General features: G+C 44.1%; 1 protein-coding gene across 4 annotated transcripts in view; it reads right to left on the bottom strand.

The window, feature by feature from the left end:
* Positions 1-13462, bottom strand: part of VPS35L (VPS35 endosomal protein sorting factor like) — a 119840-nt gene that overhangs the window by 100473 nt on the left and 5905 nt on the right. For 3 of the 4 annotated variants that reach the window (XR_014254981.1, XM_082430979.1, XM_082430978.1), the window contains exons 2-6: positions 11393-11492; positions 8703-8888; positions 6381-6503; positions 4020-4044; positions 1320-1396 (exon numbers count right to left, since the gene is read on the bottom strand). Coding sequence is in view for 3 of the 4 variants with exons in the window: in XM_082430979.1 (XP_082287105.1) it covers positions 1320-1396; positions 4020-4044; positions 6381-6503; positions 8703-8888; positions 11393-11492 (511 nt within the window). In the remaining variant the exon portion in view is untranslated. The remainder of the gene's footprint in view (positions 1-1319; positions 1397-4019; positions 4045-6380; positions 6504-8702; positions 8889-11392; positions 11493-13462) is intronic. The other variant, XM_082430977.1, reaches the window with a different exon arrangement.

Below are 13462 nucleotides of genomic sequence, written 5' to 3'. Positions count from 1 at the left end.
CAGCTCAAGTGACTTTCAGATACTCCACAGACAAAAGAGCTTTGATAAAACCCTTAGCAATTCCCTTCCTACCAGTCAAGGTTGACTGACGATGCGCAGACTGAGGCTCTCGGGCGCCCTAATTCAAAATATGTCATTTCTGAATTGGAAAATAAAATATTGGACTATTAGGCTCTGCTGAGCACCTAACAACTCTGGTCTTAGAGCTGGAAGGACCCTGAAACTGGGGCAAGATGCAGGACAGAGCAATGGCAACTGCCATTATGTGGACCTCTGTGGATTTCAAAGCATTCCCATTCAGCCTACACAACTATATTTTTTATCCCCATTTTACAGATGAGAAAATGGGTATAGGAAGATGAATGCCCAAGGGCACCCTGTTAATAAGCAGTCAAGCTAAGGCCTCTGGACTCAGAATGGTGACGGTGACAGCAGCTAACACTTGCAAAGCATGTACCGTGTGCTGGGTGCTGGTCTAAGCACTTCACATACAATAACTCATGTAATCCCCTGTAATCACCCTAAGAGGCAGGTACTAGGTAGCACCCCCACTTCACAGATGAGTAAACTGAGGCACAGAGCTCAAGCTCTTAAGCACCTTGTCCCAAATTACAGAATTACCAAACAGTAGAGCCAGGATTCAAACCCAGGCAGTCTGGCTCCTGAGTTTGCCCTCTTAACCCCCATGTTATGCTGCCTCTCTAAATGATACTCCAGAGGATGCAAACTCACCGTCTCCAGGGGCCAAGCTAGTAATGTTTATGAGTGAACTGGGCCAGGGAGGACCATGCAACCTGGACAGTACACACCCAGGTTAAATGCAAGAATGTGAGCCCCCAGTTAGGTGGAATTTAAGAGAAGTCAGAAATCTGGATTTTTACGTTAAATTTACTAATTTTTATGAGTTGGCAAGAGTCATGTTCTTTAAAAGCACGTGCAGGCTAATTGAAAGAGTTCAGCAGCTGAGCGACCATGCGCAGCCTCTGCAGCAGGCATGACCGTTTTACACTATACGAGGCGGCTTCCTGGGAGATGGCTACCGTTGGCTTTCACAGTTAGACCCTGTCCCCAGACACCCGGGGTTTGCTCAAGCATCACAGTGAGAAAAAAGCCTTCAGAAAACCAGCCCAAGGAAGGCTCCTGTGAGCTTGACCAGCCGTGCCACTGGCATCTTTCCCTGGATCAGTTGGTGCCTCAGGAGGACTGAACACAATGCGCAGCTCGAGAATTAATCAGAGAGCAGCCACCGAGACTGACCTCACCTGGCAGAAGCACGGGAAACCCCGCCACTCCCTGGAGTCAACAACTGACTTGCTCACCTCCTCAAAATCATCCAGCTCCTCCAGCCTGGTCCGAACCTTCTCCGACATTGCGGATACGGCAGTCCCAGCTTTGCCTAAACAGAATGGATTCATGTCACACAGGTGGCTTTCCTCTGTCACCAATACCCCCAGAGGAAGGCATCTTTCACTCTACACTTCATCATGAATAAAGAGGCTGGGGAACAACTTCATTACAGAAAACTCCCTGAGATTTTGAAAGCAAGTTCCTTACGTAACCAAAGTTTCATCAGAAACATTTCTGCTTAGGAGCTGCCCATGGGAGTGCAGTGGGCCAGCCTCAAAAAGGTTCTGCGACATTTGATATTTACAAACTTTTCACTGAATCATTTGTTTATTCCTAAAGAAAGGCGGTCCAGATAAGGATGCCAAAAATCCGTCATTTAATTGTTTTCCACAAACAAAAGGCCCTCTCAGGCTCATATTCACAGTGCAGAAGTGTGGTACTGACAACTAACAAAACAACAAGCCCACTGTCTGTCCAGAGGTGGAAACACTAGGGCTTCAAAGCCGTCTCTTCAAGCAAACAGGACTAGTGAGCCTCCTTCCATCATCCGTAGCACAACTCTTCCCATCAGCAGGGAGTGGCGGGGAGAGAAGGAAAGGACTCCAGGCCACGGGCCGGTCACAGGACAGGGCTCTCTGGCCAGCTGGCTGCTGCCCTCCAGAGCCTCCTGTTTCAGAACCCTTTCTCCATCTTAAGGGTGTTTCTGTTATAGACCAGAGGTTTCCTTGCTCCTGCCTACCGAACTCACCCTCAGAAACTAAAGTTTACTCTTTTAAGGCACTGGTTTCTTAGCTCTGGTGTTAACTCACAGATTTGTCTGGGATCAGCTGAGAGCATGGTACAATTATTTAATTACTAACAACTACTAAAATTAAGAAGTTTCCAAATAATTTGATTTTTTTTTACCTTACTTCTACTTTTCCCTTCATTTTGAAATACAGTACAGAACATGCATATATGTACATTTTAACAGATAATTATAAAACCTTTGTAGCCACCACCCAGATTGTACAGTCTTGCTTCTTTCATTCACCACTGACTTTAGTTCATGAAGTTTACCCCTATCATTGCATAAAGCTGTAGCTCACACATTTTCACCACTGTTTAGTATTTTCCATTGTGTGACTACATCACAGTTTATTTCTTATTCTACCGTCAGTGGATGTTTGGGTTGTATCCTGCTTGGGGCTACTATGAACAATATGCTATAAACATTTCGGTGCACGTCTCCTGGTTCATATATGCATGCATTTCTTCAGGGTAGTTTCTCAAACTTTTACAGGAATCACTTAAGGATGTGTAACATGCAGATTCTGATTTTTACTAGGTCTGGCAGGGCCTGAGACTCTGCATTTCTAATAAGCCCCTGGTGACGTCAATGCTGCTGGTCCTTGGACCACACTTTAAGAAACATGGATTTGGGCAGAGCTGAAAAACTGCATTCTATAAAAGGCCATATATAAGTATTTTAGGTTTTGTGAGTCATACAGTCTCTGTCACAACTACTCAACTCTGCCATTATAGCACAAAAGCAGCCATAGACAATATGTAAACAAACCCGCATGGCTGTGTTCCAATAAGACTATTTACAAAATCAAACAGTGGGCCAGATTTGGCCTCCAGGATATAGTGTGCCAATTTCTGATCTAGGGTATATCCTAATAGTGGAACTGCTAGGTCAAAGGGTTGGCCCATCTTCAATTTTAACAGATAATGCAAAAGTGCTTTACACAGTGGTTGTGTCATTTTACACTCCCACCAGCAGCACATGAGCATTCCTGTTGCTCTACACTCTCACCAGCAAATGATATCGTCACTTTCTGATCTCTCCAAACTGGTAGATATGCAATGCTATGATTTACTTTTTTAGGGTTTGGGGTCAAAGTTATGACCATAACAAAGGTGCTCCGACTCTCTTGATTTCTAATGTGCTGTCTCAACCTGCAGAGAACGAGGAGAGTTGCAGCTGCCATACCAGCGATTTGCATATAAACCACGGCTGTGCTCCTCTGCACCCCAATGATACAGGATCTAAGACAGTGGCTTCAGAATCACCCAGGAGCTTCAAAAACGGAATTCCTGGGTCCCCTTCCTCAAGATTAATTCAATAAGTGGAGTGGGACCCAGTGGTCTATATTTTTATGAAATATATATATATATATATACACATATATATATATATATTCCTCAGGTGACTCTGCTGAACAGCTAGTTTGAGACACCCTGGTCCAGACTGTGTCTTGGCACAAGAAATTGAGAACTGCCGTATTCAGGGACCAGTGGCTGATAAGACTGAGTGTGTGACTCCCCTCACCGGTGCATCTGTGCTTTCACAAGGGATAAAGACTTAAGGCAAAGGAAAGGATCTGTAAAAAGGAAAATTTCAACCATTTCCCAGCCAGTGAGGAGGCACACAGATGGGAGACTACTGCTCTGTAATCCCAAAATCAAGCACTGAGTTTCTGTTTTCCTCCTAGTAAACTCTTTGGTCTTTTCTTTTTCATTCGTCATCTAAATATGTATTTTGATTCTACTAAGTCTATACATAATCTAGGAAATAATAGCTTCAATTGAATTAAACATCAGGATTGGATGTTTTTTTCCTTTGGAAAATTATATTAAAAGTAATGGGAGAATTCCCCATCAAAACAGTAACAGCAGCAAAAACTCACCTTTTTCAGATCCCATAAAAAGATTCTGCAGAGGCAAAAAATATATGTTAATATTTTTTAAAACTTACTGGATCCTGTGACAAAAACTTTATTGTTCAAGCAGCACTAAGACAACATGATCCATCGTTTTCCAACAAAGCCACTTATTTATCTAAATGAAAAACAGAACTATTTATTCAAAGGAAGAAAATACAGCTCACTAGAAACTACTAGAGATTCAAGTTTCTACTCATTTCAGGACTCTCAAAATGAGCCAACAGAAAGCAAAATTTTGAGACAATGGTGGCAATGTGAAAGCATTTAGCTTACTCTAAATCAGGGTTTCACAACCTCGGCAATATTGACGTTATGGGCTGGAAAATTCTGTTGTGGGGGGCTGTCCTGTGCACTGCAGGATGTTTAGCAGCACCCCTGGCCTCTACCCACTAGGTGCCAGCAGCACTCCCACAGCTGTGACAACCAAAAATGTCTTCAGACATTGCCACGTGTCCCCTGGGGAGCAAAATTACTCCTGGTTGAGAATCACGGCTTTATATTAAATCAGTGCAATCAGAAAACAGTAAGAAAAAGAATTAAATAGTCCAGCAATTCTTCCACCATTCTGCTTAACAAATATAGACTCTGGGAGAAGGGAGCAGAACCTTCCTAGTCGCTTCTGAGTTCACCCCTTCCTCCCTGCTCACAACCCCGATTTTTGATGGGTGCACTGTGTACAGCCCATGACTACCTTCAAGACAAATGTAACTGGACATGTTGAGGGGACTCCAGGAAGTGTTCTTTTTTTTGGCCGCACCACTCGGCATGTGGGATCTTAGTTTCCCGACCAGGGATCAAACCCGAGCCCCCCCTGCAGTGGAAGCATGGAATCTTAACCACTGGACCACCAGGGAAGTCCCAAGGAAGAGTTCTTGAATGAGAGAGGATGCATCCCACTTTCCCCTTGCCGCCTTCTAACAACTTGGACATGAGGTAACACTGAACATGACAGAGCAGCAAGACAGAAAGAGCTGGGTCCCTGATGACTTTGGAGCTGCCACAGAGTCCTGGACTATCTGCCTCTGGACTTCTTTCCAGTATGAAGAGAGACGAACATCTCTCTTCTTTAGGGAGGGCTTCAGTTACAAGCTAGTCCTTGATGACATAAGCATTAACCTGCTTTCCCCGGTTGAGCGACTTGCAGAGTACAAGGTAAGCCTCGGGCACTAGCCAACAACTTGACCTAGTGAGCGCCACCCAAAGAAACAGTGAACTTCCAGCCCTGGCAGAAAACCCACCAATGTGACTACCTGAGCAACAGTAAGAAGTTAACCTTCTTCAGGATGGCACTCTCCTCCCCTCGTAACTCTCACCTCCCCCAGAGACAGGACTCTGCGGCTCCAGTTCTTTCTCTGAACTGTGCCTGATCCCCGATTCTTAACACATTTTTTGAGAAACCGATTAGCACGTTTTCTCCCAACTAACATTGACACAATAACTGAAACTTACAGAACCTCGGAGTTGGGGCAACATAACTGTGATACTGTGATTTATAATAAGAAATATATGTTTAGTCTTTGTCCCAATTCCTGGCACAAAGCTCCTAACCCTTGGAATTTCCTAGGTGAGAGAACAATCCAGGAGTCTTCTGTTCTTTTTAGGAAGCACTCTCCTGTGATTTTTTTGGAAGCACCTAAGGATGGAGGCTGGTTGTCAGGGGAACCAACCACATGATTAAAGGGTGGACACTTTCAGTCCCACCTCCCTGATTTCTGGGGAGGGGAGAGGGGCTGGAGGTTGAATCAATCACCAGTGGCCAATGATTTAATCAATCATATCTATGTAAGGAAGCCTCCATAAAAACCCAAAAGGACGGGGTTCAGGGACCTTCCGGGTTGGTGAATCAGAACACATCCACATGCTGCTGTGCTGGACCCCAAACTCCATGGAAACAGACGCTCCTTTGTTCAGGACCTCACCCTAGGTATCTCTTCATCTAGTTACTGGTTCATATCCTTTAATATCCTTTGTAATAAACCAGTAGTCTAGTCAGTTCTGTGAGCCACTCTAGCAAATTAATTGAACCCAAAGAGGTGGTCATGGGAAACTCTGATTTATAGCTAGTTGGTCAGAAGGCAGGTAACAACCTGGACTTTTGATTAGCATCTGATGTGGGGACTGAGCCCTTAAGCTGTGGGATCTGGTGCTCTCTCCAGGTAGACAATGTCAGAATTGAGTTGATTTATAGGACACCCCACTGGTGTCGAAGAACTGCTTGGTGTGTCGGGGGGAACCTACACACTGGAATCGGGTGCAGAATCATAATAACAAAAAGAACTACTAAATCTGAAATAGACACTGGGAGAAAAGTATACTGGTACTCACAATAGAGAGCTTTTCCGTGGTAGTGTACCGGGCAAGGATTTCTCCTCGTTTGCTGGCCCAAGGCTCAAAATCTGATCCTACGATGGAGTTATCATCTCTGTCACGTTTCTTTCTGGAGTTGTCCTAAGAAAAGGCAAGACAATCTCTTCAGCAGCAATTTTTGAATCTTTTAAAAAAGTATAAGCAACCATGGTGATGACAGATGATAACACAGTGTTGTATAAGTGAAATTGCTAAGACAGTAGAACTTAAATGTTCTCACCAAAAAAAGGGTAAGTATGTAAAGTAACATATGAGTTAACTCAATGGAGGGAATCCTTTCGCAATGTATATGTGTATCAAAGCATCACGTTGCACACTTTAAATATCTTACAATTTTATTTGTCAATTATACCTCAGTAAAGCTTAAAAAAAAGTATAAGCAGAAGGCAGACAATCCCTCAGTGTAGAATGTAACAGATCTGTCTAAAGGTTCACTATGATAAAAAAATTCCAGGTCAATTCACCACAGAGGGACAATAAACCTATCCAAAGATGCTCAAACTCATTAAGAATCAAGGAAAGGCAAACTGAAAGAGATCATTTTTCAACAATCAGAATGGCAAGATTTAAAATGACCGACAGGGGCTTCCCTGGTGGCGCAGTGGTTGAGAATCTGCCTGCCAATGCAGGGGACACGGGTTCGAGCCCTGGTCTGGGAAGATCTCACATGCCGCGGAGCGGCTGGGCCCGTGAGCCACAATTATTGAGCCTACGCGTCTGGAGCCTGTGCTTCGCAATGAGAGAGGCCGCGATAGTGAGAGGCCCGCGCACCGCGATGAAGAGTGGCCCCCACTTGCAGCAACTAGAGAAAGCCCTCGCACAGAAACGAAGACCCAGCACAGCCAAAATAAATTAAAAAAAAAAAATGATTTACTTTAAAATGACTGACAGTAGCCAGGTTGGCAAGGATGCAGGGGACAGGCACTCCAAAATACTGCTATGTTGATGGGAGTGTAAATTGGTGAACCCTTTCTGGAGAAAGGGCAGTAGCCATCAAAACCTTATGTATATGGGGACTTCCCTGGCGGTCCAGTGGTTGAGACTTCGCCTTCCAATGCAGGGGGTGCGGGTTTGATCCCTGGTCGGGGAGCTAGGATCCCACGCCTCAGGGCCAAAACACCAAAGCATAAAACAGAAGCAATATTGTAACAAATTCAATAAAGACTTTGAAAATGGCCCACATAAAAAAAAAAACCTTATGTATATGTTACCTTAAGCCAGTAATGAACTCCTAGGAAGTTACCCTGCAGAAATCCTTGCACGTAGGCACCAAGATCTATGCATGTTCAAGGACAAATGCGCCACTGCCTATACCAACAAACACCACACACGGTCTATGTGTCCATCATGGCAATTTAAAGCATGTCCCCGGGAATTCCCTGGCGGTCCAGTGGTTAGGACTCTGGGCTTTCAAAGCCGAGGGCCCGAGTTCAATCCCTGGCCGGGGAACTAAGATCCCACAAACCAAGCAGTGCAGCCAAAAAAAAAAAAAAAAAATCATGTCCTGTTCCTTACAATACAATGCAGCTGTTCAAAATAAGAAGGTTGTTCTGTAAGTACTAATATAGAAAGTTCTCCAAAACATATTGTCAAGGTTAAAAAAAAAAAAAGTAAATACATTAAAAAAAAAAAAAAGTAAATAGCTGTGTGCAATGCCAGCAAAGAATGATGGTAGATTCTGAAGTCAGACTGGCCAGGCTTGAATTCCAGCTTGCATGTCACTTAACATCTCTGTTCCCCTGTGTGGACCTCTTTAAATGAAGCTTAGGCAGTATGAGAACTACACTTGGAATGCACTTGGAAAGTACCTGCTACCCAGTTAGCTGATACTCTTATTATTGCTGTTGTTGTTACTTATATATGAGTATGTATGTAAATGTTCAGAAATTGTTGTCATAAATATCTATGAAAATACAAAGAAAAAGTTGAAGAATATACATTACACTGATAACACTGATGACCTCCAGAGTGGAGAATAGAATGCGAACTGGTCAACTGGACTTCATCTGTAATGTTTGATTTTTTTACACGAAAAATTAGTAAATTAGTTATGTAATTACATAAAAATAAATCCAAAATAAAGGGTATGAAAAGAGTGAAATGAAAATAAAGAATTTTAAAATGCTTTAAAAAAAAAAAAGAAGAAGCAGTTTCCAGGGTCTACACCAGCCTCTCACCAGCAGTGTCATTGAGTCTGGATTATTTGAATTGTTACAGCCACAGTGCACTGCGTATTACTTGTTCAATGAAAATCCCCAACCCTGCACCCACAGGACTGACCATAGCTAGGAGGATTACCGTGGTAGCCGCCAGGGCTGCAGGGTCAGCAGAGGCCGCAAACATGGAGAGGGGGTCGGTCCCATCCAGGACGCTGCTCAGTGGGTCCACCACGGAGCTGGAGGATGAAGAGGACGTGGAAGAAGTGCTTCCTTTCCGGCTCACTTTCTTTGTCTTTGACTCTGTGACCTGTGGGGAAAATTTGTGGAGGTAAAATGGTAGTCTCCCATGACTTTTCCCAGTGAAACACTCAAATGGGTTCTCCCTTGTTCCGTTATGAACTGACCATTCCTTTGCAGCAGGGACACTTATTTTTGTGACAAATTGACATGACTCGGAATCCCAGCTGTCGAGGAAGGGAAGGTGAGAAATTGGGGTCAGGAAGGGAGAGACAGGGTCTTTGTGATTTAGAAGGTGATGCTGTAACTGAATTCTTGCAGGGCCTTCTTACTCAGAGTGTGGTCTCTGGACAAGCAGCATCCACACCACCTGCCAGCTCACAAAGCTGCAGACCCCCAAGCCCCACCCCAGACCCACTGCGTCAGAATTTGCATCTTGCAGCAGTGGTCTAGGTAGGGTAACGAACCAGCATACGAAAGATCCCAGAGTCGTCATACTCAAAGACGGTCTCAGTGGCTCTGCGTGGCCATCTCATCATCACAAAGCAGTGAGTGCCCGACTCCTCCCTTTCAGGAGAAGCGTGTATGTGTTAAGGAGCAAGCGGGGGTGTTGGGGTGTGAAGCCATGTTCTTGTTCCACTGCCCCCAACCCTCCCCAACTTCAGATGACCAGACCGTGGTGAACCCCGGAGCCAAGAGGATCCGACCAGAGCCAGAGTCTGTCTGCTGAAAGTTCAGGATCAACGTCCAGAAGGGCTAGTTAGGCTCCACTCCTTTTTAAATGAGGAAGCTATAAAAACCCAGAACAATTCTTCAGAGAGAGAGAGAGAGAGAGAGGATGTAACAGAATGAAGGAGAGAGGGTGTTGGATGAAAGAGAATTTGGCCTCTGTCCCCGGTTCCTGGAAAGGAGACTCCAAGTCCTTGGAGCATCAGTCATTCATGAGCCCCTCAATCACACCTGAGTTTATGCTAATGAGAGGATGCTGAAAGACCAAACATGTGATTAGAGGGTTCGGACTTTCAGCCAGGTGATAACCCTCACTGTAGAATATAACAGATCTGCCTAAAGGTTTACTATGATAAAAAATTTTCAGGCCAATTCACCACAGATGGACAACAAACCTATCAAAAGATGAAAAAGATCTCACTTCAGCAGAGGGGAGGGAAGCTGGAGATCAAGTTCAATCATGTGGCCAAGGAATCAATCAATCATGTCTGTGTAATAAAACCCCAATAAAAAGTTTGGACACCAAAGCTCAGTGGAGCTTCCCAGTTGAACACATGATGCACTGGAGGTAATGCTCACCCTGATTCCACAGGCAGAGGGCAAGGGAGCTCTGCATTTGGGACCCTCCTCCTTGCCCTATATGTCTCTTAATTTGGCTGGTTCTCATGTGCACCCTTCATAATAAAAATATAAGCACAAGTATTACACTTTTCTGAGTTCTGTGAGTTGTTCTAGTAAATTATCAAACCTGAGGGACGTCTCCGGAAACCCTTGGATTTGTAGCCAGTTGGTCAGAAGTGCAGGTGGCCTGGGGACCCCCAAATTTACAGCTGGAGTCTGAAGCTAGGGCAGTTTTATTGAAGACCATGCCCTAAACCTGTGGGGTCTGACACTAACCCTAGGTAACTTGGTGAAGTGCCTCCCACTGGCGCATGTTTGTTGTTCTTGTCTGCCTGGCATCCATTCCTCCATCTCCCAGGCTCAACAGTCCAAATTTTCTTTGGGAAGGCAGCCTTGCCTGACTCTCAGCTCTTAAAGGCCTGGTGGAGTGCACTCTGCTCCTGGTTCCCAGGGTAGGCAGGAGCCCCAACCCAACCAATCAGCATATTCTACACCCCAGTCACCAGGGTTGATTCAGGGAAGGACACGTAACCCAACTGGGCAGACAGAAAATGCAGAGGAGACACTCTCCCTGCTGTTGGGTTTGAGTTCCTGAGATTGGAACCAACTCACTGGCGGGTCAGCCGCAGTCACTCGAGCCCGTGGGGATTTGAGGGGCCCTGGGAGGCTGAAGCTTGGTCTTGTGACCTCCTGCTTTATGTAATCACCTCTGTGTGTTCACAGGTTCTCCGCCATTCAGAAACGTCATGTCCTGAGTGTCCACTGGCATCTGTCAACCTCATCCCACCCATGGTGACAACCACATAGCTTCTATTACTTGTTAATAAAAAAGTGCTAACTCAGATGAGACCATCTATGACTCTTGCTTGCCTTTTGTTTTGTTTTTTAAATAAACTCACAGATAGACTAAGCTGCTATTCAGGACAGCACCCTAGATTAGTAATTAGAGTGATCTTAATATTTCAAATAGGCAAATTAAGAAGTATTTTGTTTACACCTCCAAATCGGGAACAAAGGCATCCCATATGCATGACCACCTCACTAATATGAGAAAGGGAAAAAAAATGATGGTGGGTGAGACCAACATCACAAAAAAAATGGGGCAGAGAACAAACTGGTTGATTTAAATATGCAATAGCACTGGCAAAATGAGAATGACCCAGGAATACTGTCTATAATTTTATGGAATAAGAATGTCACAGAGGGACCCTTGACAAAACTTACAGTTATGGGTTTCAGTGGGTGATAGTCCCCAAATTCCAGTGGTACAGCCTCCAACCGGCATGATGCAAACTCAGCCTTGTAGTTCCTGTTCCTGGAATGCCTGGTAAACAGCAAAACCCAGAAGCCAATTAGTTGGAGATGCATACACCCTAAAAACTTTTTGCTGAGACTTCCTCATTGATGAGACAGTTTACAGTGGAACAGTATTTTTACCAAGACCAATAAGAAGTGGTAAATTAAAAAAAACATTTTTCTTTAACCAGTTTGAAGGTAAAAGGAGCTGCCGAGGCAAACAAGACCTGCGAGGACAGACACCAGAACAAAGGGAAGCTCACTGAAGGGAAGCCAACTTTCTTGCCCAGCTATCTCTCACAGAGCATTTTGATTCTTGGCATGGGACAAGAGGCTGAAGCCAGGCAGAGGGCGGCTGCTAGGGGGCAGAGCAGCCAAAGAAGCTTTAAGGAAAACTCACAGGGCTGGAGAGATAAACTAGGGTTCAGGGCTATGGAGACAGCCAGGGCTTGAAGGAAGAGCTTCTGAAGAGAAGGCAGGGCAGAGAAGTGAGAGATTCGGTCCTGGTTTCCCCTCAAAGTATTCTCCAATTAAGCTGTGGAAGAGCAAGAGGAATAAGCCAAGTAGATGAAGAGCAGACAGTTTTCATCAGTCTTGCGGAGGCTTAACAAGTGAAGGGATTAGTGAGAAGGAACATAAAAGGGGAGGGATCACCCGCATTGAAGCATGGAGAGGAAAAAAGATGAAAAGCACAGAAGAGTGCATAAGGGACATGAAGAAAGGTCTCACGCACATGCGATTTGAATTCCAAAGAAGAGAGAAGGAACAGGCAGAGCAGTATTTGAAGAGATAATAGCTAAAAATTTTCCCCAACGAAAGAAAGACATTGATTCACAGATTCAAGAAACGCTTGTGCCCCAAGCAAGACCAGTACAAAAACAAAACAAAAAACAACCATACTTAGGGCCTTCATAGGAAAATGGCTAAAAACTAAAAAGAGAGGTTTTCTTAAAAGGAATAAAGATATGTTATTTTCAAAGGACAACAGTAAGATTATTATCTCAGCACAGAAATGAGAGCCACAAGACAAAGGAATGATACCTTTAAAGTACTGTAAGAAAATCATTGCCAACCAAGAATTCTAGACCTAGTGAAACTACTCTATGAACATTAGGGCAAAAGAAAGAAGTTTCCAGTCAAAGAAAAAGGAGAACAGCAGCAGCAGCAGAACCACACCTTAAATTTTTTTTAAATGCTGAAAGTAGAAGGAAAATGATCCCAGCTGAAAGCAAAAAATATATGCTAACATGTACATATATATATATATGTGTGTATATATATATATATATATATGAGCATATGTGTGTACATATGCGTATATACTATACATATACTAAAGAGCATACAAAAGATAAAGGTGTAGGTAAAACTAAATATTGACTACAAAAAATAACTTCTTATGGTGTTTAAAATATATATAGAATTAAAATGCATGAGAACTAGAGCATAAAAAGCAGGAGAGGTGCTATGATCTGAATGTGTGTCTCCCTAAAATTCACAGGTTGAAATCCTAACCCACAAAAGGTATTAGTAGGTGGAGCCTTTGAGAGGTGCTTACATCTTGAGGGTACAGTCCTCATGAATGGGATTAGTACCCTTATAAGAGAGGCTCCAGAGAGCTCCCTAGTCCCTTCCACCATGTGAAGACACAGTGAGAAGGTGCTGGCTGTGAACCAGGAAGAGTGCCTTCACCTGACCATGCTGGTGCCATGATCCTGGGCTTCCAGCCTCCAGAACTGTGAGAAATTAAATTTTGTTGTTTATAAGTAAACCAGACTGGGGGACTTCCCTGGTGGTCCAGTGGATAAGACTCTGTGCTCCCCATGCAGGGGGCATGGGTTTGATCCCTGGTTGGGGAACTAAGATCCCACATGCCACACAGCACAGCCAAAAAAAAAAAAAAAGGAAAACCAGTCTGTGGTATTTCGTTACAGCAGCCCAAACAAACTCAGACAGAAAACTGGTACCTGGAGTGGGGCGCCAGTATAACAAATATGG

Source organism: Balaenoptera physalus (assembly GCF_965194825.1).
Source record: "Balaenoptera physalus genome assembly, chromosome: 16".
Taxonomy (NCBI): domain Eukaryota; kingdom Metazoa; phylum Chordata; class Mammalia; order Artiodactyla; family Balaenopteridae; genus Balaenoptera; species Balaenoptera physalus.
This window is presented reverse-complemented; position numbering and strand designations above follow the sequence as displayed.